At 43.4% G+C, this 25,195-nt stretch overlaps 1 protein-coding gene across 1 annotated transcript in view; it reads right to left on the bottom strand.

Annotated features, from left to right (window-relative positions):
- The window catches only part of CWH43 (cell wall biogenesis 43 C-terminal homolog), a 56,832-nt gene extending 32,630 nt beyond the window's left edge, over window positions 1-24,202 (bottom strand). Inside the window, exons 1-8 of the mRNA XM_047091979.1 lie at window positions 24,160-24,202; window positions 22,151-22,342; window positions 17,814-17,934; window positions 17,277-17,431; window positions 14,691-14,892; window positions 9,768-9,856; window positions 4,371-4,628; window positions 1,926-2,048 (exon numbers count right to left, since the gene is read on the bottom strand). Coding sequence (XP_046947935.1) covers window positions 1,926-2,048; window positions 4,371-4,628; window positions 9,768-9,856; window positions 14,691-14,892; window positions 17,277-17,431; window positions 17,814-17,934; window positions 22,151-22,342; window positions 24,160-24,202 — 1,183 coding nt within the window. The remainder of the gene's footprint in view (window positions 1-1,925; window positions 2,049-4,370; window positions 4,629-9,767; window positions 9,857-14,690; window positions 14,893-17,276; window positions 17,432-17,813; window positions 17,935-22,150; window positions 22,343-24,159) is intronic.
- Between the last annotated feature and the right edge of the window lie 993 nt (window positions 24,203-25,195).

The raw sequence follows: 25,195 nt of genomic DNA, 5'->3' as shown, positions 1-25,195 counted from the left end.
TAGTTGCCAGGGTTTGGAGGAAGGAGGGAAGGATAAACAGGTGCAGCACAGGGGAGGTTTAAGGAAGCGAACCTATTCTGCAGGATACTGTGATGGTGGCTAGATGTCATTATACCTATGTTAAAACCCACAGAACATACAACAGAGAGTGAACTCTAATGTCAACTATGGACTCAGTATCGGCTCGTCAGTCGTAACAAATACACCACACTAACGCAAGATGTTAATAATGGTGGAAACTGTGGAGGTGGGGGTGTGAGGGGGTGTATGAGAAGGAACTCTATACTTCCTGCCCAATATATCTGTAAATCTAAAACTGTTCTAAAAAATAAAGTCTATTCTTTTCTTTTTTTTAAAGACAAAGATAGTAGTTGCCATTGGTAGAGGCAGGGAACGATGAACAGGCAGAGCACAGGATTTTAAGGCGGTAAATTACTCTGTACGATGCCATGATGGTGAATACATTTCATTATACATTCATCAAAACCCACAGAACATACAATACCAAGAGTGAGCCCTAAAGTAAACTAGGGACTTCGGGTGACAGTGACGTGTCAGTATACATTCCTCAGTTATAATAAATGTAATAATAAACTCTGGTGGTTACTGGTAGTGGGGGAGGCTGTGTGTCTGTGGGGCCAGAGGGTATATGGGGAACCTCTATACTTTCTGCTCAAACCAAAAACGGCTCTAAAAAATAAAGTCCACTTTTAAAAATTACACAAAACTGTCTAAATAACTTTGTAAATAAACTGTTCCAAATGCCTCAATTTGATGAATGAACTAAAGAATTCTGGTTCTTAATACTCTTACTACTACTACTAACAACAACAGCAACAATAGAGACAAAGATTGTCAGGATTAAAAATAAACAAACAAGGGGTGCCTGGATGGCTCAGCTGGTTAAATAAGCGTCTGACTTTGGCTCAGGTCATGATCTCCCGGTTCCTGAGTTTGAGCCCTGCACCGAGCTCTGTGCAGACAATTCAGAGCCTGGAGCCTGATTCAGATTCTGTCCCTCCCTCTCTCTCTCTGCCCTACCCCGTTTGTGCTCTCTCTCTCACACAAAAATAAACATTTAAAAAAAGTATTAAAAATAAGCAAACAAAACCTGCCGATCTTAGTTTAAGAGACCTACCTAAAACGTAAGAGCAATAAAACAAAACTCTAAATTTTGAAAACATCCCCTAAAGTTTAGTACAATCTTTTCAAATTATGATGGAACAGTATGAAGGTGTTTACATAATGGTGGTGCTGCTTTGTGGCATTTCTTTCAGAAATACACTAAAACTTTATTTAGCTTGTTTTCTATCTCTTCACACTAATATTTTGTCTTCTTTATACAAGTATCAAGTCACTCAGGGTGGAGACCTGTTTTTACATGCCTTTACATCCGACATAATGCTACGTAGTTCAGTAGTGTATTGTATCCTAATACACTACCTGCAAATGCAATCCTTTCAATAAACATTTCTATTTAATCTAGTTCATTTGAAATCAGTCAGATTGAATAGTAAACTAACTTCATGTTTGAGTTTCCAGTTCATCAATATTCCCAATGTTAACATATTTAAGCTCCCAAAAAAGAACAAGAAATGAAATAAATAGTTTGAAATAGAAAATAGTTCTAATGAGAACAAAGCATCTCGGAAATTCTACCTGTTAACTAATCTTATCTACGTGAGAAGTGAAGCAAAACTAACAACAGAGTATTTGTGCTTGACATGAGAGGCTACCAGAGATTCGCTTCAAAGTATTTCACCCAAACAAGTAAGGAAGACAGCTGTTAAGGATACTGGCAAAATGTTAATGATTCTTGAAACTGGGTGAAGGGGGCATATGCGGGTGCACTATACTCTTTAATTTCATACATGTTTGAAATGTTATTACAATTAAGTGATTTAAAAAAAGAAAGCAAAACTTACAAAGTTTCATATATTTTTCACTCTTTCTGAAAAGCACTTTAGGACTGTTTTTTGTTTGAAGAAAGTCAAGGCTTTTCTTAGGACTAAATAGCATATTTAGTCCAATAATTAGCATCACTGTCCCTGTTAAAAGAGAAAGCAAGAATGTATTACATTCTAATCCAAAAATCCTCCCAATGGTAAATTTCAGGTTCCTAGATTTCATTTCAGTGGACATACCCAGAAAATTCAGTGATTGTGTTAATTTATCTCAGTGCCTAAGCAATTACTCCAGCAGTGTTTTTGATAATTGGAATTGATCATAAGAAATTGGGGGGACGGGAGGTTCTAGGAACCCTGCTTCAAATGAGAAGACTCCAGCGTTTTCTTGATGAGGAATGTCTTTTAATTTCCTGTTTCTTCGTTGTTAGGTTGGTAACGGGTATCACTGTCGATTTTGCAGAGGAGGGTGGAGCCCAAGAGAAAGGCGCCTTTTGAACTGCCCTAGGGACTGAGTTTTCTCCGTTGAAAAGACCTCAAATGCACCAGGTTGAGGAACTCGAAAGGAAGATAGGTGGACTCTTACTACAGCCGTGTCTGGGACAATAATTCTGGCTTGGGGTGTGGGTCCTCACAGTGGATGCACGCTAGAACCAACCACACGTGCCAATAAGGCCAATCAAGACGAGCTCCATTCAGATGCATTACGATGTAACTTATATGTAAAGTTTACATACTTCTGAAGTTGTATACAATGAGAATGGAAACAGAATGACTGAACGGTATGTAAGTTAGAAAATGTCAAGCAGAAGTTAAGCTTAGGCAGAAGGCTAGCAAAAAAACATTATATGCAATTTTCAGGAAATAGCTGGAGTAACCTTGACAATAAGTTTATTGCTAGTTTCTGATTCAATACAGATTCTTTTCAATTGTATTAAAAGCTACACTGAGCATTACCAACTCTCCTTAGTTTTTGTGGCCCTATCAGTATGGCAGTCTTACTTAAAAAAATGTTTAGTTGTATGCAGCTTTAAAAAAAACACTCTCTGCAGTTTCAGGGGCAGCAAGCACTCAAAAAGCACAACTTCGTAACATTCTGAAGAAATAAACATATGCTTAGAAGGGCTCTTACTGTTGTTCGTTTTCTCCACATGGCAGACCCCTAAGCAAGCTGGAGTAAGGAAAAAGCAGGGCATTGGACAAGGAGATAGAGCAGGACAGAGTACACACACCTGAAAGAAACCAGAAGAAACACAAAGTTTGCAAAGCCAAGGTTCTTGCAAAGGAAATGCAGCAATTTATGCCTCCAGCTGGATGAGTGCATGGGTGTTTACCCAAAATAGCAAATTCTCAGCTGTTTTAAAATATTTCATATAATTAAAAAAATATATATCTTCCAAATCAGCCTGTCTTGCTAGATGTCTAGCTCAGGGAGTAGAAAAGTTTATGCGAAAACGTACAGTTACTGGAAAAATACCAAGGGCACAGGGGGATGGACAGGTAGAAGCCTAGACCTCTGTGCAGCCCGCACCCCCAACCATAATTCTGTAAGGATTTGTCTAATTTTATGTATGGTGTTTCCCCTACTACAAGTGCCAGATGGGCAAGGACCCTATGTCTCTTAAATCTCCAGCAAATGGCACTGTGTCTGGAACATACAGGCACCCAAGATTTTTTTTGAATGAATGAACGAACAGAGAGAAAACTGCATTTGTGAACACAAAAGAACCGAATCCCTAACTGACATGTTTTGTCTCCTGAATTTTTCACAATTTTTATCCTGGAAGCATTTGACATGTTTTACTTAAACTAAAATGATAGGCAACATTTGATTTGTGGATGCCTGTATACATCAGTAATTTCATCACTGCCAGAAGGCAATTTTTGAAATACTCAACTGAGCTAAGTGTATGAAATTTTAATTGGGTGCATGGAAAATATTTATCCTATGATTTGGGAATTTATCATTTAGACGAAGATTCATATATATAAAATATATTTTATTGGTTAAAAATATGGTAAGTAAAAATCACCAGTAAGACTTGGGAGAACCAGAAAAATCCCAATTTCTTTATATATTTATGAGCAGCACTCAAGTAGCAACATGAGCGTCATGATCATACTTTTCATAGCCTATCATGTAATACAACTGTTACATAGTACCTCTTTATACTTTACTAAGGATTAAACTTGGGTTTGTTTGTTTTTTTACAACTAATTTACCTAAAAGGCCTTTACAGTAATGAGTATTACTGAAACTCACTGATGAATTAAGAAATCTTTTAAGTAGTAATTTAGACATTCCTCCAGTTGTTTTATTTTTATCAAGAGAGTCTATTTTAATAATAATTAAAAAAAGACACAATTATCCTATTTAAAGTAGGTCACGTAAAGTGCTAAATCCTAGTCAGCCTGACGGGTATTTTCAAGCAGTTACTTTAATCCAGACCTTTCAAATATACTCACCCAAAAGCAAATCAGATCTTTCTCTAGCGTAGACACCTCCTGGAACAAACTTAAAAGCCGTGCACCATGCACAGAAAAGTATCTCCAGGAGATAAAATACCATGGCAATGGTCATGGCTTTCCCAGGGCCCGACCCTGAGCTAATAAGATGTCCAAGCACTTGAGGCCACATGGACGCTGTGAAGACAGCAAGCACACAGCCAGAAACGGCAGCTGCCCACGTGGGGAGGTAAAGAAGGCCCGCAGCTGAAGCTGCTCCTGTTTGTGACAGAGAAAGAAAAGAATCAGACAGGAAAAGCAGAAGAGTCTCTCCCATTTTCTTAAAAAAAAAAAAAAAAAGGAATAATGGGCTTATAGGGTGACCAATTTATAGCTAGCTATTCAGAGCCAGAAGGGACCTCGAGGGCATCCTGGTCCAATTTCCAGACTGATGAGAAACTGAGGTCTAGTGAGGTTAACGTGATTTGCTCAAGGTCATGCGGCTAGTTACTTGCACAGGTGGAGGCAGAGTGTGAATCTAGTAAATCTCAGTGCTATTTCTTCCGGAAAGACAGGGGGAATGAAATGGCATTTTTAGCTTACTTGTGTTAAGACCCTAATAGCAAAACAAAACAAAACAAAACAAACTTCTAAAGAAGTGAAATTTTCTGTAATACCAAAACTGTGTCCATTTAATTTAACCAGCCGGATCCAGGACATTGGAAAACACATAAAGTCAGCGCAGCTTCTAGAACATTTTTGTTAAGGAATTTTCTTGAGGACTTTCCATCCACTTAAACGCTGCCCCTTGTCCTACAATATGTAAGTTGGCTTTCCCAAGCTCACATCCCCAAAAGATGTGACTGAGGGAGGATTGGTGGGCTTGATGCTTTAGCAATGCTGCAGTCAGTTCATTCGTTACCCAATAGCCTGGTAGGTGTTGAAGTCTATGCCATCTGCCCAGTCCACAGCAGGCACTTAGTAAATGTTTGCTAGTTTGCTGAGCTAAACCTGAGAGTATAACGTTCGTCCCAATTCCTGGGAAATCAGTTCTGAAACAGCACATCAGGGTCTCATGGCACCCCACTTTCAAGCCATCTGTGTAACACCTTTCTACAGAATATGACTTTTTATAGACAATTCAGTCAATTTTGTTAGAAGTGTGACCCACCCTTCAAGGATGTCTCCCGCAGGCTCCTCGCTGCTGGGGTGAGAACTGCAGAAAAGGAGTAAGGAACAGGAAGTGGTTCCAGCCAGCCTCTTGGTGCCCCGTGGTGCCTATCCATCAGGAAGTTCTACTTGTACCACGACAGGGCAGTGCCACGTAACCACCTATCCTCCCCACCCCTGCTTCAAGATCATCGCTAAGATCAACGTGAGGACCAGATTCCAGAGCCCTCTACAACCCACAGAGTTTAACCTCACAGTGAGACCTTAAAATACTTAGATTTCATAATGGCTATTTTCATAACAAACATTTTTTTCATTTTGAAATAAATAAATGTAATGGCCAGTTACCGTAGAAATTTTAAAAATACAGAACTGTAAAGAAGCAATTAAGAATTGCCTAAAAAAAAAAATAATAATAATAATAATAATTGTCTAAGACTGAGCTGATCACAGCCAGTACTCCTATGTATTTTCCCTTAAGTCTTGTTTTATGTACATATGAAAATATTTTTATACTAGCGGAACCATACTACTTATTGAAGATTATATTCTTCTTTTTATGTAACATTATACCGAGAACATCTTCTCACATTATTAGTGTTTTTTTCTAAATCATTTTTAAGTATATATACCACCCACTAGATAAACACACCACAATACAAGCAACCATTTTCTTATTGTTGGCCATTTATGAAGCTTCTAATGCTGTGAGGAATATCTTTCTTTTGCTAATAATCTCTTACTACATCTCCACTCATTTCCTTAAAAGAGTCCTTTAAAAAGAGTCTTAAAAGTACAAGTACTGGGGTGCCTGGGTGGCTCAGTCGGTTAAGTGTCCGACTTCGCCTCAGGTCATGATCTCACGGTTCACAAGTTCGAGCCCTGCATCAGGCTCTGTGCTGACAGCTCAGAGCCTGGACCCTGCTTCGAATTCTGTCTCTCTTGCGCTCTCTCTCTCTCTGTCCCTCCCCCACCCACTCATCCTCTGTCTCTCTCTCTCAAAAATAAATAAACACTAAAAAAAATTTTTTTTTTGAAGTATAAGTACTGTGTCAGGAGGTAAAAGCATTTTAAAGAATCATTAATTATGGGCAACTGCTTTTGTGAAAGGTTAAGAAACCTTGCTGGGGCACCTGGATGCTCAGTTAGTTGAGCATCTGACTCCTGGTTTCAACTTAGGTCACGATCTCACAGTTCGTGAATTCGAGCCCTGCATCAGGCTTTGTGCTAACAGCACGGAACCTGCTTGGGTTTCTCTCTCTCCTTCTCTCTCTCTGCCCATCCCCTACTCCTCCCTCCCCCCTCCCCAAGTAAATAATAAATAAATAAACTGTAAAAAAAAAAAGACTTGCCAGAAGTCTCACCTTTTGAACCCTGCAGAATTATTCCTTTCTAAAAATCTTTACCAAATTAATGATGAGAACAGTATCACATTTTGAGTTTCACTTTTCTAATGATTAGTGAGAGTGACTTTTTCCTGTTTACCAGCTTACAAAGGCTATTTTTTAAAAACAATGATTCCTGAGTTGATATTCCAAATGAAAGACATTAGAATGACTTTGTTGTTTCTATAACAAAGAATTGTCTGGAAGGAAAGAAAACATCTTCTCAAATTCCCTTGACTATTACTGTTTTTATTTTTAATTTATATTTTTAAATAGGCTATATATATTTTTTTAACGTTTATTTATTTTTGAGACAGAGAGAGACAAAGTATGAATGGGGGAGGGTCAGAGAGAGGGAGACACAGAATCTGAAACAGGCTCCAGGCTCTGAGCTGTCAGCACAGAGCCCGACGCGGGGCTCGAACTCACAGACCGCGAGATCATGACCTGCGCTGAAGTCGGACGCTTAACTGACTGAGCCACCAGGAACCTCTATACCAGTGGTGGCATATGACCCACACTGTTGGTCACTTTGCCTTCTTCACTTACCTCTATACCTTAACTGTTTTGTGTTGGAGACTGAGTCCTTCCAAATAACGTCCTCCAAATCTTTACAACATCTAAGACACCAAGCAGAATTATTTTTTTAAGTTTATTTACTTACTTTAGAGAGAGAGAGAGAGAGAGAGAGCAATCAGGGGAGGGGCAGAGAGAGAGAAGAAGAGAGAGAGAATCTCAAGCAGGTTCTGCACTTCCAGCTCAGAGCCTGATGCAGGGCCCAAGGCCACGAACCATGAGATCATGACCTGAGCCGAAATCAAGAGTCGGACACCTAACCGACTGGGCCACCCAGGTGCCACGACACCAAGCAGAATTAATAGTAACTGAATATTCCAGTACTATTTATAATAACTAACATGTTAGTTTTCAATAGATCAGATTTTTCATACAATAAAATTATAGGAACACTGTAAAATACACCGGGGTCCTATCAATACGTTTAGCACATCTGTTTTTTCTTTTAATAGAACTTTGATTTTAGTAATTTAATTGCCACCAAGATTTAAAGCCCATTAGAAGCTTCAAATCTGCTTGCCCCTGAGGTCTTTTAAACTCCTATTTAACACTTCAGAGAGACAGCAAAACTACATTAGGTTTGACTCTACTTATCTCGGGAAATAAGTATAAGCATAACACTATAGGTTCACAGCTTTTCTGTCTTTTAACTGACAATGTATGTTTCTGGGGCCCCCGGTTTTCCATGTTTAAAATTAAGCTGCCAATTACCTACCCACTAAGCATTTTCCTTATATTCCATGAAAATAGGCATGACATCAGGGCTGAACAAACCTCCAATGTATTTCATGTTCTTTCCCCAACTGCATAGAGATTAAAAAGCTATATATGCTCATTGCAAACTCAGCATTTACAAAAGTATCTGGCCCTTTTCTTGAGGAATCTCATGAGGCATCTCTCTGATGAGAAGAAAGGTTACTCTTAAATTCTATTCATACTAACTTCCACAGACGCCATAGAGAATGCCTACCACAAAACACATGTGCAAGTAAAAAGGGCTCAACACGACTACAACAGTTTGCTCATGCCGCTCCAGGACGACGAGGACCTGGCTAACTTCATTAAATGAGCCAATCTATTCAAATTACACATATGTCAGGGCGCCTGGGTGGCTTAGTCGGTTAAGCGTCCCACTTTGGCTCAGGTCAAGATCTCATAGTTTGCGGGTTCGAGCCTTGTGTCAGGCTCTGTGCTGGTAACTCAGAGCCTGGAGCCCGCTTCAGATTCTATGTCTCCCTCTCTCTCTGCCCCTTCCCTGCTCACACTCTGTCTCTGTCTCTGTCTCTCTCAAAAATAAATAAACATTAAAATATAGTTTTAAAAAAAAGAATTACACGTATGTCTCCATCCAAGAGTAATAGCACTTAGGATGTAAAGAAATTTCCTTATTACGTTAGTCGATCCACACCGTCTATTACCAATCCACAGTCTTGAACACACACAGGGCATCCAGTGAATCACCTGGTTAATGAATCACACTCTGAATCACCTGGTTAATGAACATGTAAGAGGGCATCTCTCTTCACAGAGACCAAGTTCACTGCTCTGTTACAGAGTGCGGAGTTTTTTATTGAACACTAAAACGAACTCTAACCATTTTCTGCCTTTTAAGGGGAAGGGAGAGGAGTGATGTAATTCAGGCATAGTAATAAAATAGTCAATCATAAAAATAAGTAGTTGCTCCTAACATATGATGGCTTCCATCAATATCCTGTAATCCTAACCAGTGTGACTGGGAGTGGAGGGTCCCAGCCTTGAATAAGCAAACGTGGACCCCAAAGGTAGTCGAGAGGTGAGAAGCTCAGGAGGGCATTCCTGAAAACCAGAGAAGCAGGGAATCTTGGAGAGGGCAAGAGGTCTGGCAATGCAGTAATGTCTGACTTCTATCGCCTCAGACCTGCAGTAGAAACAGGGGCGCCTGGGTGGCTGGGTCGGCTAAGCCTCTGACTCTTGATTTCGGCTCAGGTCATGATCTCACAGTTCTTGAGTTTGAGCCCTAAGACGGGCTCTGTGCTGACAGCGCAGAGCCTGCTTGGGATTCTTTCTCTCTGCCCTTCCCCCCTCAGGCGCGCGCGCTCTCTCTCCCTCTCTCTCAAAATAAATAAATAAACTTAAAAAAAACTGCTACTGACACACATGCCTTGTTTGGGAGATGGGGGAGAGTATGTGAGCACTGTGAGGTGGCAGTATGGCCGCTATAGGAGGAGAGAGGTAATGAAGGAGGAGGAAGTAAATTGTCAACTGAGTGGAATGCAGGGCACAGACACGTACAGGTAAACCCACGTACCTGTGACCCACCAGAGTAAACTGGTACCAGGAAACCATGAACAAGCTGAGAGCATCAATCCGCTCGCCAAGCTCAGCAGAACTGCACCTCTGTAAGAAAATAATGTGCTGTAGGACATCTACCATCATTAATATTTTATTGTCCCAAATAGAAAATACATCTCCTACCTCTGGGTACATCCAAGAGATAATATGAGTGTGAAAAAACCCAGTGAGATAATAAGAGCTCATTGAAAACCAATATTATATCCAGTCAGAACACTGAGGGGTAGCCGAGTGGCTCAGTCGGTTAAGTGTCCAACCTCAGCCCAGGTCATGACCTCACCATTCCGGAGTTCGATTCCCCAGCCGGACTCTGTGCTGACAGCTCAGAGCCTGGAGCCTGCTATGGATTCTGTGTCTCCCACTCTTTTACTGCCACTCCCCAGCTCAGGTGTGCACGCATGTGGGCACGTGCTCTCTCTCTTTCCCTCTCTCTCTCAAAAATAAATAAAACATTGGGGCACCTGGGTGGCTCATCCAACTTCGGCTCAGGTCATGGTCTCACTGCTTGTGAGTTTGAGCCCCACATCAGGGCTCTGTGCTGACAGCTCAGGGCCTGGAGTCTGCTTCAGATTCTGTGTCTCCCTCTCTCTCTCTGCTCCTCCCTCACTCCCACTCTGTCTCTCTCTGTCTCTCAAAAATAAATAAACATTAAAAATTTTTTAAATAAATAAATAAACATTAGAAATCAAGAAAAAAGAACACTGAAGTAATAGCAACTCAGACTTGAAATAAATGATATCTTCGATCTTTCACGGTCAATGTAAAACACAGCGATTGAGTATTCTCAGACTATTATAGCCCATATTGGCCATGTAACATGTGACATGTGACAACTCTGCCGAAGACAAAGAGAAAAAGTCACTGGGAATCGTTTCTATTTAGTTTGCCTCTTTTTTCTTCCTCTGCCTCAAAACAGTCTGGGCCTTTCTGGGACTGCTGTCAACTGTATAAATAATCGACAGTTGTGTGAGTTTTAAAACAACCACAAACTGCTTCATTCTTTTGCTACTTGGGCAAAAAGTTGCAGGAGGAGGAATCAAAAAATTTAACTCCACTTTAGGGGAATATCCAGAAGCAATAATAGCTACCACGTGGCACTCAATTAAATAGCTACAACATAAACTAAGCTAAAAAACACAGCACTTACTACCTCCCATGCACTGTTTTAAGACTTTTGCATCTTGGGGCGCCTGGGTGGCTCAGTCGGTTAAGCGTCCGACTTCAACTCAGGTCACGATCTCGCGGTCCGCAAGTACGAGCCCCGCATCAGGCTCTGGGCTGACGGCTCGGAGCCTGGAGCCTGCTTCCGATTCTGTGTCTCCCTCTCTCTCTGCCCCTCCCCCGTTCATGCTCTGTCTCTCTCTGTCTCAAGAATAAATAAACGTTAAAAAAAAAAAAAAAAAGACTTTTGCATCTTATTAGGCTCTCAATCTTCCCAAGTCTCTAAGGTAAATGCTCTTATTATCCCCATTTTGCAGAGGCAGACACTGGGGGAAAGAGCACTTAAATAACCTGTCAGAGGTCATACACAGCAGCTCTGCTAGGACTCAGAAACCCAAAAAGGTCATCAGGCCCTGGAGTGAGGCTCTCGGCTACTATCCTGCCCACCCCCACTTCCAAGGTGAAGGATCACCCTGGGTCTACAGAAGACCAGATGTGAAAAATGGCCGTGGAGGACACTGTTGATTTTTTTGTATCCCCAATTCAACGACAAATGTTTACGAGGACCTACTATGTGCATGCAGGCTGTGTTCTAGGGGCTTGGGATACATCCATGAACAAACATCCCTTTCCTCCCGAGGGCTCCCATTCCAGTGAGGGAGGAACAGACAGTAAACACAATTAATAAATAATTCAGGATATCAGAAGGCGGAAAGCACTAGTGGTAAGAGTCCCAAGGCCGGGAGCACTGGGGCGGGCTGATGGGAAACTGGAAGCATGAGGAAGACACAGTTTATCTAGCTTCCTCATTCTCTCAGGGTCTACCATCAGCACTGATCCTTCGGCTTCCCAACGTCCCGTCGGTACGCTCTGGGCCCCTCCCTCACCCTTCTCCCATCCCTCACCTCTTTACCGCATCAACACTTACCTGGGATGCAATCTCTTATGGATTTTAGAAAGCGATTTCTACTATGATGGTCATGACTCATGAAAGCCTAATGCAACATTTCTCCAGCAGGGTTCTGAGAAACACTAATTTTATGAGATGTTAACAGGTGTTCCAAAAGAGGAATTCTACTTTTTTTTTTTTTTTGGAGGGAGAAAGAGAGCATGCACAAGTTGGCGGGGGGGGGGGGAGCAGAGGGAGAGAGACAGGGAGAGAGAATCTCAAGCAGGCTCCACGCTCAGCGGAGCTTAGGAGCCCTATGTGGGGCCCCACCTCACGATGGTAAACTCATGACCTGAGCCAAAATCGAGAGTCGGATGTTTAACCAACTGAGCCAACCAGGCGCCCGGGAATTCTATTTTCAAATAAGTTTGAGAAACTCCCAGGAGGTCTCTCGTCTGCGGATGTGCACTGTGAATCACAAAGAGAGGAATACGAAGTGCAGATTTAGGAGACGTTGCCTTTTTCTCTCAGGGTATCTATCAACATCTCAAGACACCAGTGTCCCACAGAACACAGTTAGGGAAATGCTGGTCCCATGAGCTACATCTCCATCTTCAATGCCTCCCTCCAACAGACCGAATTACAACACGTCTACCAAAAAAGCCCCTCATTTTACAGGTGAGAAAAACAAAGCCAGGGACACGACGTGACTCGTCCACAGTCGAATGATGAGTTACTGTTGGCTGAGCAGGACTCCAGCCCTCAAGCCTGGCCCAATTCTCCTTCTGCTGTTCCATATAACTGATGCCTATTTTTAAAGGGAATTTTCGAAACAAAGCTTTGATGCATGGGAAGAAACCCCTTCCCTTCTCTTCCTTTGTGCCTTTCTTCCTTCTTTCCCTTCCTCCCAAATATGCGAAGGCATCCAGGATCAAAAGATACAAACTGTGAGTGAGCTAACATATGGAAACTTCCTAGCTCCATGCCTGACAGAGTTAAATCATAAATAGTAGTTCTTTTTCCCATTCCCTGCCCTCAAGTTGCTTACTGTCTAGCAGGAAGATCTAAAATAACTGTAATGGTCTTTTTAAAATTTTTTTTATTAATGTTTTTATTTATTTTTGAAGGAGAGAGAGAGAGAGACAGAGCATGAATGGGGGAGGAACAGAGAGAGGGAGACACAGAATTTGAAGCAGGCTCCAGGCTCCAGGCTCTAAGCTGTCAGCACAGAGCCCGATGTAGGGCTTGAGCCCATGAACTGTGAAATTATGACCTGAGCCGAAGTCAGACGCTTAACTAACTGGCTGAGCCACCCAAGCACCCCTAACTGTAATGTTTTTTAAAATTGTAATACAGAATAATAATAAAAGACAGAAGAGGGTAAGGGTGGAATTTAAGGTAGTATGTAGCATAAAGGAACCCTTGGGATAATCAGAGAAGACTTCACAGAGTAGATGCTTGAGCTGGGTTTAGAGGGGTGAGTAAGAGCTTGCCAGGACACCAAGGCATAGAAGGCAGCCAGACAGAGGGAAGAGCACATACTTGCAGACAAAGGCCTGGAACAGTCCAGCACTTCTAGGGAACTGGAAGTGATTTCAGCCCAGATGAAGCACGGGGATAAGGTAGGAAGTGTCTGTAAAAGTAAGAGGGGTGGGGGAACAGATCCTGTCTCACATGACCTCGTATGGAAACACCACTTAAAGGTTCTAAGCCAGGGAGTGATGGAGTTAGATGTGCATTTCTGGAGAGTTCACTGGGGGCGGGGCTAGTGGGGGCAGTGCAGAGAAGGCCACACTGAAGAGAGGCCATGAAGAAGCAAGAGAGGAAGCCTAGATGAAAGATGGTGAGGGCTCCACCGAGGCAGATAGGGTGGGGATCGCAGGGGAAGGGATAGATCTGAGAGAAGTAGTAGAATTGACTAGACTTAATGCCAAATAGACACAGAAAATGAGAAAGACACAGTTGTAGGAGGACTCCTGGATTCTGGCTCGGATGACGGAGTGATAGCTAAGAAGGGTGAAGCAAGGCATGGAGGAAGACGAACGTGTTTGGGGACTGGGAACTTCTGAGTCCAAACCTGGACACCTGGGGGTATGCTCTCATGTCTGCTGGGGAAGGATCCACCAGGCATTTGCCAAATGTGGGAACCTCCACACTGTAAGAGCAAACAGTTATCTGAGGCAGATGTTTTAAAGGTTCCTCCAATCTTTGTACATGAAAGGCTGGGCCTGAACACAGGAGAAAAGACGTATCCCAAAGATTAGAGACAGGGTTAATGAGGACCAGGCATACGCTGGTTCCAACACTTAATCTCAAGACTGCTGACTCCCTGGGTGCCCCATGGTTGGAGCAAGTCCCAAAATATCACAGGATGCAGAGATCTCTCTGGGCGTCCCTCCTTCGCAGAGAATAGAGATCGATGCCCAGGCTGCCAACCTGTTTTCTCTCATCAGGGCACCGTGGTCTCGTCCCATCAAATGCCCATAACTGTAAGGAGGGGTCTGAAGGAAATGGCAGCAGCATGTCTTCTCTGCCCCTGAGAATGCTCCCCCATGTGGAAACTTCCTCAGCACACCCAAGCAGGAGCTTCCAAAACCTTACTTGACCGGGCACAACCTTCAGCCCTCCATTGTCTGCTTTCTAGCAACTCTTCAGCACAGGGCAAACACCCTCCACAGTACGCAGTAATGTCATGCAACATTGTTGCTATCTAGGGAAAGTAGAATATGAAATACCTGGCTGGCGCAGATCTAGCTGCTCAACAAAAGAAGTATTTCTTCCTTCAACTTTAACAGCCAATTCCTTGATGGCTTCCAAACTGACACTCACCCAAATGGGTTAGGATCTGGCCCTGGATGGGGGTGCCCACTCACGGCCCATCTGGAAACAAGCGAGACCTCTCCAAAAATCCAGTGGGTGAGGAACACGAGACTGCCAAAGGCAGCTCCTGCCAGGCACCAGGTAGGTCTGGAGGCCACGCCCTTGACTGCCACTCCAGTATTTTTCCCCTCTGGCTTACTGCAGTCGCCATCTAGGATAAAAAATGGGAAATGGTCAATTACATGAAAATGTACCCTCTATATTTCACAGACTTGTAGCAAGCAAGAAATGGTACCTGGCTTCAAGAAGCTTATTTTAGAAGGGAAGATGTGGCACTGTAATACAAAGTGGAACGTGCTGAGAGCTAGTTGGTGTGAGAGATGATTTCAGGCAGGCTAGATCAGGAATGCTTTGGGGAGAACCAAGCATTTTGGGATTTCACAAGGGAAAATGCAGCGAGTTCTTTACTTCATGTGAAGTTAACAGTATGAGCAAAAACATATACAGGAAGGGGCACCTGGGTGGCTCAGTCGGTTAAGCGGCCTACGTCAGCTCAGGTCATGATCTCGCGGTCCGTGAGTTCGAGCCCCGCGTCGAACGTTAAAAAAAATTAAAAAAAAAAATATATATATATATACAGGAAAAGTGACTAGTATGTTCAGGGAACAGATGCAGTCCTACTTGAGTGGAACATATTCAGGACACCAGGCCATGTCCCCGCCTTCCCCCCACCCCCAAAGAGGGCTCTCATCTACCCCACTGTGCACCCAGGGTAATGTCGTACACTTACTGAGCAGTTCCTGAGTTTCAGGTCTCTTCCTAGCCTTTGATAGGAACTCATTTAATCCTGGCAACAACTTTACAAGGTAACCTCTGTTACTAGACCCATTTAGTAGATCCAAAAACTGAGGCCCAGAAAGAACAAGTCACTTGTCCAAGATCATACAGCTGGTAAAGAGAGCTTAGGCAGACCAACTCCACCACCTGTGTCCCTAACTATTCCCTACTTTCCAGGGCTGTTTCACCAAGAGGTCTCATTTCACTGCATCAATGACTTCACACACAAAAACGTAACAACCGGAGAAAATGCTGGCAGGAGAATGTCTTTGTAAGAACAGACAGCCTGCTGGACAGATGACCCGTGCTACTGGGAAGCTCTCTGCAGGACAGAAGAAAGTCTTAGGGTCTGTTTCATGAGGAGGAGGAGAGCCATTCTACCAATAAAGGAGTCAGAGGGAGAGAAGCAGAGCTGTGAGCCACAGGGATGATGGGAAGGGTGGTGAAGACAAAGGAGGCCAGGGCCTGGAGACTGAGCAGTCTTTGGGTGGGGAAGAGGGAGACCTAAACTGAATTTGCGGAGCACCGCTGCTGTGGACTCTGGTCGGGGACCCCTCTCCCAGGACCCAGCAAATCTTCACGAAAACTACAAAATTGCCTGGTGTGATCTGATATTCTGGGGAAACTGATGAGGAGTCTGGGGTTTTGTAAATGAGGTACGGGGCAAAAACAGGAAGGGACCAACAACTGGGTCACATAAATTAAAACAGAGGCGAGAAAAAAAGAAAACTCAAGTCAGGAAATGTAAATGATACCCTGAAGTTCAGATCCTTATCAGCCTGTACCTGTGAAATTTGCTGCCTGAGTTTCCACCTTTCAATGTTAGTGTTTTATGAAACATAAAGCATATATTAGGGCACCAGACTGAGTTCTAAATGTTCTAATAGTAATGTCATTTGACCAATATCCTTGAATGATGTTCCCTTGTTCTCACTGTCCCTGTTTCATGCCAAAATTGGGGCGAGAGGCGGATTATACAAGCACTTTGTTCATGCTGAGCCAAAACCCTCTAAACTTCCATTAATCTGTGAGATTTCTCCTTGTATTGACAAAAGAACAGTGACTCACTGAGACTCACACAAAAAGCCAGGTGCAAGTTAACCAGAATCTAGTAACACTTCTCCCTTCTTTTCAGAAGGATCTCAAGTTAGCATATGGAATAAATATGCAAGCTGGGGATGTGTATGTCTCTGAGAAAGTCAGCTCCAAAGAGAGACAGGTGATTTGGTATAATCATGCAAGATTATATGCAAGATTTCCTTTCTTTTTCAACCTTCAGACTTGGAGCTTAAACATCTTCAGACTCCCAGAAAAGAAAAAAAGAAACAAAAAACAAAAAACCCAGATAGTTCCCAGAGCCCTTGCTCATGAATAACTTCTCACAGTGTTAGAGATATACGGGGGTCAGTGTGGAGGAAGAGAAACGAAGGGTCTCATCCCTCAGCCCCATCCAGAGGGAGAGGGGAGAAAGACAAACTGAAAGCCAGCTGGGAGTCTCAAGCCTGGTTTACTCTCCCACTCCACACTGATACAAGCCAGAAATGGCTTATTAGTTTCATCCTCGGTTCTGGCAAGGAAAAAGTGCCTTCTGCCTAGATAATAATCCACTGGCTGTGCTGGTTACTCTTTCAGAGGGAGCAAAAAATTGAAACAGAGGCAAAATGCAGAAAGACTTCTTATCTTTTCAAGATGTGTTCCATTCAGATAAGTAAACTATGCAAGAGCGCAGATCCCTAAATAAATTGGGCGTACGCTTACCTGTGTAAATGCGATCAAGTGTGGCTATGGTACTTAATGTCAGTATCACTCTGTTGGACATCTGATAACTCCAGATTGGATTTAGTGAAGTGTACCATATGCGGAGAACAAGAAGAAGAATCTGTCCTAAGATGAATCCCCAGATTCTGAGGTACCTGTAAGAACAAAAGTATTTTTAATAACTTTTTATGTGCTTTCAATGTACCATGGTCACAGTGAATTTCATAGTTTCATAGAATGAGTCTATAACGTAGCCCTGTTGGTAATTTGCAGTAATGAACATGCCTTCATCTTCAGCCTTTATAAAGCCCATTACCTAGGCAACTTGTTGCAATTTCCTAATTCTCAAAACATCGTGGAGACTGATGGCAAGTATTCGCATTCCGATTTTGTGAAAAGGGGGAAAAAGTGAGACTTCTAGAGGCTGTGTGCAAAGTAAATACTACCACTTAAATTCCTGGTCCCAACTTTCCCTTTGGTAAATGATCACACTTGTTTAAGATACGAACCTTTGTCAATGGATATAAGATACCATACCTTTGTAAGCCACTTCCTGTCCACCATGTCACGGCTTGTACTATCAACGAGGAAGACACTCCAAGGGCAAGGACCACTAGCCGAACTCTGGCATTTGGAGCCTGGAAGGAGGCGATGCTGCCTACAAACAAATTAAGGAGAGCTAAACATTTCCGGCAATCATGCATTGGAACACAATGATCTGCATTCGATAACTGTTGCATCTGACACCATCTCTACACCCAGACAGATAAATATGGACTTGTGTGTATAAATTAAACAATTTTTAATTTTTTGTGATGTCATTCTTAACAATACGTTCACTACGTTCAAGTGTACAATTCAATGGTTTCTAATATATTCACAAAGTTGTGCAACTATTACCACTAATTCCAGAATATTTTCACACCCCAAAAAGAAACTCCCTTTTCCTCCTCCCTACTGCCCCAACCCCTGGCAATCACTAATCTACTTCCTGTCATATAGATTTTTCCCATTCTGGGCATCTCATATCAGTGGACTCCTATAATAGGTAGCCTTCTGTGACTGGCTTCTTCCACTTAATCAGAATATTTTCAAGGCTTATCCATATTATAGCATGTATGAGTACTTCGTTCCTTTTTATGGCTGAATCATATCCACTGCATGGATATACTGCATTTCATTCATTCATCAGTGATGGGCATTTGGGTTGTTTCCATTCTTTGGCTACTAAGGATAATGCTGCTAGGGGTGCCTGGGTGGCTCAGTCGGTTAAGTGTCCGACTTCGGCTCAGGTCGTGGTCTCACAGTTCGTAAGTTCAAGCCCCACGTCAGGCTCTGTGCTGACAGCTCAGAGCCTGGAGCCTGCTTTGGATTCCGTGTCTCCCTCTTTCTCTGCCCCTTCCCTGCTTGCATGCATGCGTGCTCTCTCTCTCTCTCTCAAAAATAAATGAACACTATTTTTTTTAAATCAGGATGCAGAAAAAACATTGACAATTATTAATTTTATCATTCATTTATAAATATATAAATCATACACTGGAGGCACCTGGGTGGCTCAGTCAGTTAAGCAACTTCAGCGTAGTTCATGATCTCGCAGTTCATGAGTTCGAGCCCTGCATCGGGCTCTGTGCTGACAGCTCAGAGCCTGGAGCCTGCTTCAGATTCTGTGTCTCCTTCTCTCTGCCCCTCCCCTGCTCACACACTCTCTCTCTCTCTCTTTCAAAAATAAATAAACATTTGTATTTTTTTTTTGAAAAAAGAATAATACTGCTATAAACATTTGTGTACAAACAAGGTCTTATATGAACATAGGTTTTCATTTTCCCCAGGTATATACTGAGAAGTGGAATAGTTAGGTCATATGAGAACTCTGCTTAACGTTTCAAGGAACTGCCAAACTGATTTCAAAAGCAGCTGCACCATTTTATATTCCTACCAGTCATGTGTGAGGGTTCAAGTTCTCCATATTCTTGCCAACACTCATCACTACCTATCTTTTTGATTAGAGCCATCCTAGTGGGTCAAAATTTATCAGGCAAAAAAAACCTAAACCAATTGGAATATGAACTAGTTTGTAGTTAAGTACATAGTAATTAACCCAAAACGTCTGAGGTGCCAGATGAGGTGATAGCATGTAACACCCAGATCTTCTCTGTCGTTATGTAAGGATTCCTTAGGACTTTGTCTTTAAAGACAAAGTTGTTTCATTTCCTTAGCAGCATCTGAAGGGAGTTTTAAGGTAAACCACGGCTTACAGCAGCCTCTGTCTAGCATCAGCAGAGCTCAGTGACTACCCAGAAGAGGATCTGGCCAAAACAGTCTCTTCATCCTCAAACTCGACATCACTTTCCTACCTACTCCATTTTCTCAAATTGAACTCCACCTCAACTCAAGTGATGGATCGGCAGAGAGGAAGGAGGTGAAATGGGAACAACAGGAAGCTTCCCAAATACCATACACACCCCAAACTTATTAATATCAACATCCCTTACAGCCACCAGAAGTTACTGGGCCAGAAGTGGATTTAAACAATCAAAAAACCACCCCAGTAACTCTCAGTCAATAGCTCTGTAGATAAGGCTTGACACAGGCAGCATTGAGCAAAGGCAACAAAGAAGTGCCACTGATGAGACCACTCCCATAAAGCCAACCAAGGAGCGTGACGAGAAAATGAAACCTGCAACACTCAGGCCACAGTAATTCCTAGGAGGGTACTGTAAGCCGAAGGCAGTGTAGCTCGGCCACTATACCCTCAACTCAGGGTAGAACGCCTCATTTCTCTTATTTCTGGAGCTGACATTTTCACATTTGATTGGTCTTTCCATTTCTCTGGACGTCGTCTGCATAAAGGGTGCATTTTTCAGTGGTCTTTACCACTATCCTTTCGGAGCCCAAGATCTTGAGAAGCCGAGTCCTCCACCCTTGCGGGTATCCACAGAACTCACTGCCCTAACCTCATTCTGCCTTCTTCGAGGACTGGCCCACAGAAAAGCAGAAGGCAATTTCATAGTAATTCCTGTCACTGTTTCTGAAAAAAAGTCAAATGACTGTATCCAGAGAGAAGAAATATATGCCACTTGGAAAACTCCAGAGAAACCAACTGCACTGCATTGTAACAGAAGAGTAAGACATCTGGAGTTTTCAGCTACAGATTCAACCAGATCACAGTCTGGTGTTTTTGTTTTCTAAACCTTTTCCTCCATGACCCCACCCTCTTACTTTTTTACTCCCAGTACTTCTTCAAGGTCTCTCAATATTTATTTATATTAATAATCTCAATTCCTTGGGACAGTAAGTGTACATTCAAAATTTTTAATTGATAATTGCTAATGGCGACATAACATACTCAAATTCAGAATCTAAAAGATACCAAAGGTATGTATTGCAAAGCTTCCCTTTTATGTCTGTGTCTAGATACCATTTCCAAGTAACTAAAATGCTATCGGGATTTTGTGTTGTTTTTTTTAAATCCTTCTAGGGCCATTTAATGCATTAAAAACTAAATATATTTCCATCTAAACCTTCTTACACATATGTTAGTATTCTGCACACACTGTTTAGTGATTCCTTTTTTTCACTTAATAATATATTTAAAGACTATTCCATTCCTTACATAATGTTCTCGTTCTTTTATATAGCTGCCCAGTATTCTACAGTGTTCCAATTTTCAAAGCCATAATTTATTTAACCAATCCCATATATAGGATATGTAGGTTATTTCCAACCTTGCTATTACAAATATTGCTATAATGATTAACAACCTTATAGTTTTACCATTTTTAAAAAAAAAAATTTTTTTTAATGTTTATTTATTTTTGAGACAGGGAGAGACAGAGCATGAACGGGGGAGGGGTAGAGAGAGAGGGAGACACAGAATCGGAAGCAGGCTCCAGGCTCTGAGCCATCAGCCCAGAGCCCGACGCAGGGCTTGAACTCGTCAACCACGAGATCACGGCCTGAGCTGAAGTAGGACGCTTAACTGACTGAGCCACCCAGGTGCCCCTAGTTTTACCATTTTAAGCCATATGTAAGTATATCTGTAGGGTATATTTCTAGAAATGGAATTGCTGAGCAAAAGGGTATATACGTATTTGTAATTTTGATAAATGCTGATAAATTATCGTCTGCAGAACTTGTGCCAATTTACATCCCCACCAGCAATGTCTGAGTGCCCGCTTTCCCATCCTTACAATACAGTGTTACCCGACTTTGTTCTTTGGCAATCCAGCATATGAAGCTACATACAAATATGTGTGTGTGTGTGTGTAAGTTGTATTCTACACATTTTAATTTTAAAATACATATTTAAAAAATTACATTTTTTCCCAGTAAACTGATCATATCCTTTGCTCTGTTATCTATCGAATTGTTGTTCCTTTTTATTATTGATTTGTAAAAACTCCATGTTAGTGATATTAGCCCTTTGACAAAAGAGTTACAAATATCTTTCCTAATTTGTTTGACTCTGTTTACTATAGTGTTCATTGGGCATAATTTTCCTACTTTCATGAAGTATCATTCAACAATTTTTAATGGTTTCTGAGTTTTCTGTCATAGTTGGAAAAAAAGTACACAAAATTTTCAAGAGTTGACCTGTTCTCCCTCTTGATTTCAGTGATTTTTTTAGGCTTTTCCGATCTGACAGAAAAGTTAGAAATGTTAAAGACATTGGCTCTTGGTCTAGTCTTACAGTTCTAGTAAAACTCTTTAAGACAGTAGTAAGAGAAAGAGTGATCTTTGTTTTTCATTTAATCATTTAGCATACAAAGAACAGTGTACATATTTTCACTTGATTTTGAAAAAAAAAAAAACAACAAAAAACAAAAAACAAACACACACGCACAACACCTCCAAGAAGCACTTTTAAATCTTACCAATAGTAATTATCCGCAACAGGATTAGCATCCACTTCTTGTTAGCCAATTTCCAGAAAGGAGTAAGTGTTAGGAATATTGGAGAAAGAAACACTATGCCAAAACCTTCAAGCCCAGTGAGTTCTAGAGTTTGCAGGGGAAAGTAATAAATCATCGGTCCCAGGCCATGGCAGAGAGACCAAGAAACATACCCTAGGAAAAAAAAAATGATTAAGGAGAATGTGTAAATGTGACTTTGTTTCAAACACTAGCCCTGCCCCTCCACTGTAAGGGCTCCGTCTGACCGCCCTCCTTCACGATTCTGACCCTAACTGGGTTCCTGTACAGAATTAATTCCTCCCCTTCCTCGGACAAGAAGAGAATGTCCCAGGATGAAAATGGCTTCCTGCTGTTGTGAGTCCCTTGACACCCCTTGTTTATTCCTTTAACCTTGTTCACACCCACACAGGTCGTCCCTTTATTGAAACCTCTTCATTTGAACCATCTAGGTTGAAATTGATAAAATTTCTTTACCTAAGTCAACCATTCTATAAAGAGCAAGATCATGAAAATCAAAAAGAGGAACTAACAAGGGTGTCCAGCTGGCTCAGAAGGAGGACTATGCCACTCTTGATCTCTGGGCTGGGTGTAGAGATAACTACCAAAAAAAAAAAAAAAAAAAAAAGAGGAACAAACAGCAGGTGGCCCCTCCTTTGCTCCCACTCCAGACTACATCCAAAGGCAGGTTAGTCAGGCAACAATCATTTACTTGTAAGTAGACTTTTTTTTAAACCTAACCTTATAAGACAGTATGGCGTAGTGAAATTCCAGGATCTGGAGTCAGCCAACTACTGACTGTATAATCTTCTACAACCATAATTACCTAATGGGCACTTACTATGCGGCAGCATCTGTGCTAAGTATTTACAGAGATCTTATTCCTCCTACAGCTCACGTCCTATGAAATGGACACTTTTTACTCCCCTCTTACAAGCGTAAAAACAAACAAGAACAAAAAAACTTCTGAGATTCAGAAAGTAATCGTCTAAAGTTGAAAAAGTGGCAAACGGCAGAGTGAACTTAAACCCACGCAGACTGGCTCCAAACGTAGCCATCTAACCATCACGTGTAGTAACTTTCTCCCGAGGTACTTCTCAGGCTCCCTTTCTGAACCAGCAAAGTAGTCCTTTCAGCCACCTCACCGAGTTGCTAAGATTAAGTGAGATCAAGTACACAGAATACCTAGCACCCTGGGTACTTACTGAACGTAATTCACTTTACACCGCTGTACTTAATACATTTGAAGCTAGGGGGAAAAAAAAGTGGGGGGTACCCTCCCGAGTATTAGCAGCTCCCAGAAAATCAAGTTCTTAGGAAGGTGCCCCTCCCAAGCGAAAAGAATGTCTCATAATAAACAGCGAGATCATAACACTGCCCCAAACATTTGGGAAATCTGACTTTAGTCACACGACTCCGAGAGAATTGCCCAATAATTGTCCTTGGGGCTTTTTGCAAAGCTGCGAGGTGCGCACACGGGACCCCAGTTCGACGCTTTTCGCGCAATGCCCAAACGAGCAGCCGCCACCGAGGCCACTCGTGCGGGGCCAGCACAGGCAGCAGCTGCCTCCCTGCGTGCTCACCTCAAGCCGCTGGGGGACACGGGGACCCCTTTCCTTGTGAAAGTTAAGGTCCAGTACTGAATCTTACTAACGAAAAGGTCGCGGAGGGGGCCGGTTCGGGAGCGGTCCCAGCCGCGCGGGGTCAAGGTCGACACGTGGAGAATAGAGCGCCATCCCAGGGTGGAGTGGAGCTCGGAGGCACCGTCTCCCCCACGGAATCCTCGGCTTCCGAACCTCAGTCTAGGTCTTGTCTTTTTTGACGGCGGTAGCAAAAGTTCCCAGAGGACTTCTGCATCCTGGGCGCGCGGCGCGCTCCCTCCCGAGCCCAGCCAACCGGCCGAGCGCCGCGGCTCCAGGCCGGGTGGAGGGCAGGCCCCCGCGAACGCGCGCCCGGGGGCGGCCTCAGCTTACCCAGGAGGCTCTCCAGGAGGATTTCTCGCCACAGCCAGGACATGGCCGCGACGCGCAGCGGCGCTTCCCGAGCGAGCAGCGAGCCCCTGCCCCGCTGCGCACGCCCCGCGCCCGCCGCCGCGTCCTCCGGAGCCGGGTCCGCGCGCACGTCCCCTCGCCGAGCCTGCTGCCACCCTCCAGCCCCGCGGCCCGCGCGCCGGGCCGGGCCCAGGAGAGGGTGGGGCCGCCGCGCGTCCGCCCCCGCCCACCACACCCAGCCCAGCCTGTCCGGGCCCGCACCACCTGCTCGCTCCGCCGCCGCACCCCCGGCCGGCCGCCCCCGCCCCGCGCCGTGGCGCCAGGCAGACTCGCGGGGGCCTGGAACCCCGTTGTCGGGGCGAAGGCGGAGTTGCCCGGCTCGGCCGCAGAGCAGCGCGGGGATGGAGCGCTGCCGGAGCCCCGGAGGACGGGCGGCTAGTGCCGGGTCTAAAAGGAGCCCCACGGTGGTGCGCTGCGAGGCGCAGGCTGGACGGGAGGGGGCCTGCAGGACGGGCTCCGGCGCCCGGGGCCATCAGGTGCCAACAGGACCGTGGGCCTTCTTTAAGCCGGGGCTAACGCTTGGGAGGCGGCATTAGCCTCCCGAGACTGAGCTACTCCTCAGCCGGGCGGTAAACAAATTGCGCCCTGGAAGGTGGTCCGAAAATCCCAGAGGCTCCAGGATTTTCTATGGCTTGTAGAGACCTTGCAACACTTGCTCAGGGGAGAGGAAACAGGTGAGGTGAGCGGAAACGCTGCCCTCCTCAACTTCATGAATAATGATACAGTCTGAGAGTGCCCATCCCTAAGGGAAAAGGGAGAGGAGTTCCAATCAACAGCGGAGCCAGTGAAGAAGGCCGGTGGTTTCTCGCTCACATATTACCACACCCCAGAATGTCTTGAAATTTTTTTTGAACCTTCTCAGAGCAATTTATTTTAATTCGCTTTAATTTTTTAGAAGAGTTTATCATTTATCACTGCTGGAAAGTTTGCTCTGAAATGAAACAATGACGAGTTGCCT

Source organism: Lynx rufus, unplaced genomic scaffold (assembly GCF_022079265.1).
Source record: "Lynx rufus isolate CCGP_SWC_20201006 ecotype Redwood Valley unplaced genomic scaffold, mLynRuf1.p SCAF_3, whole genome shotgun sequence".
NCBI lineage: Eukaryota > Metazoa > Chordata > Mammalia > Carnivora > Felidae > Lynx > Lynx rufus.
This window is presented reverse-complemented; position numbering and strand designations above follow the sequence as displayed.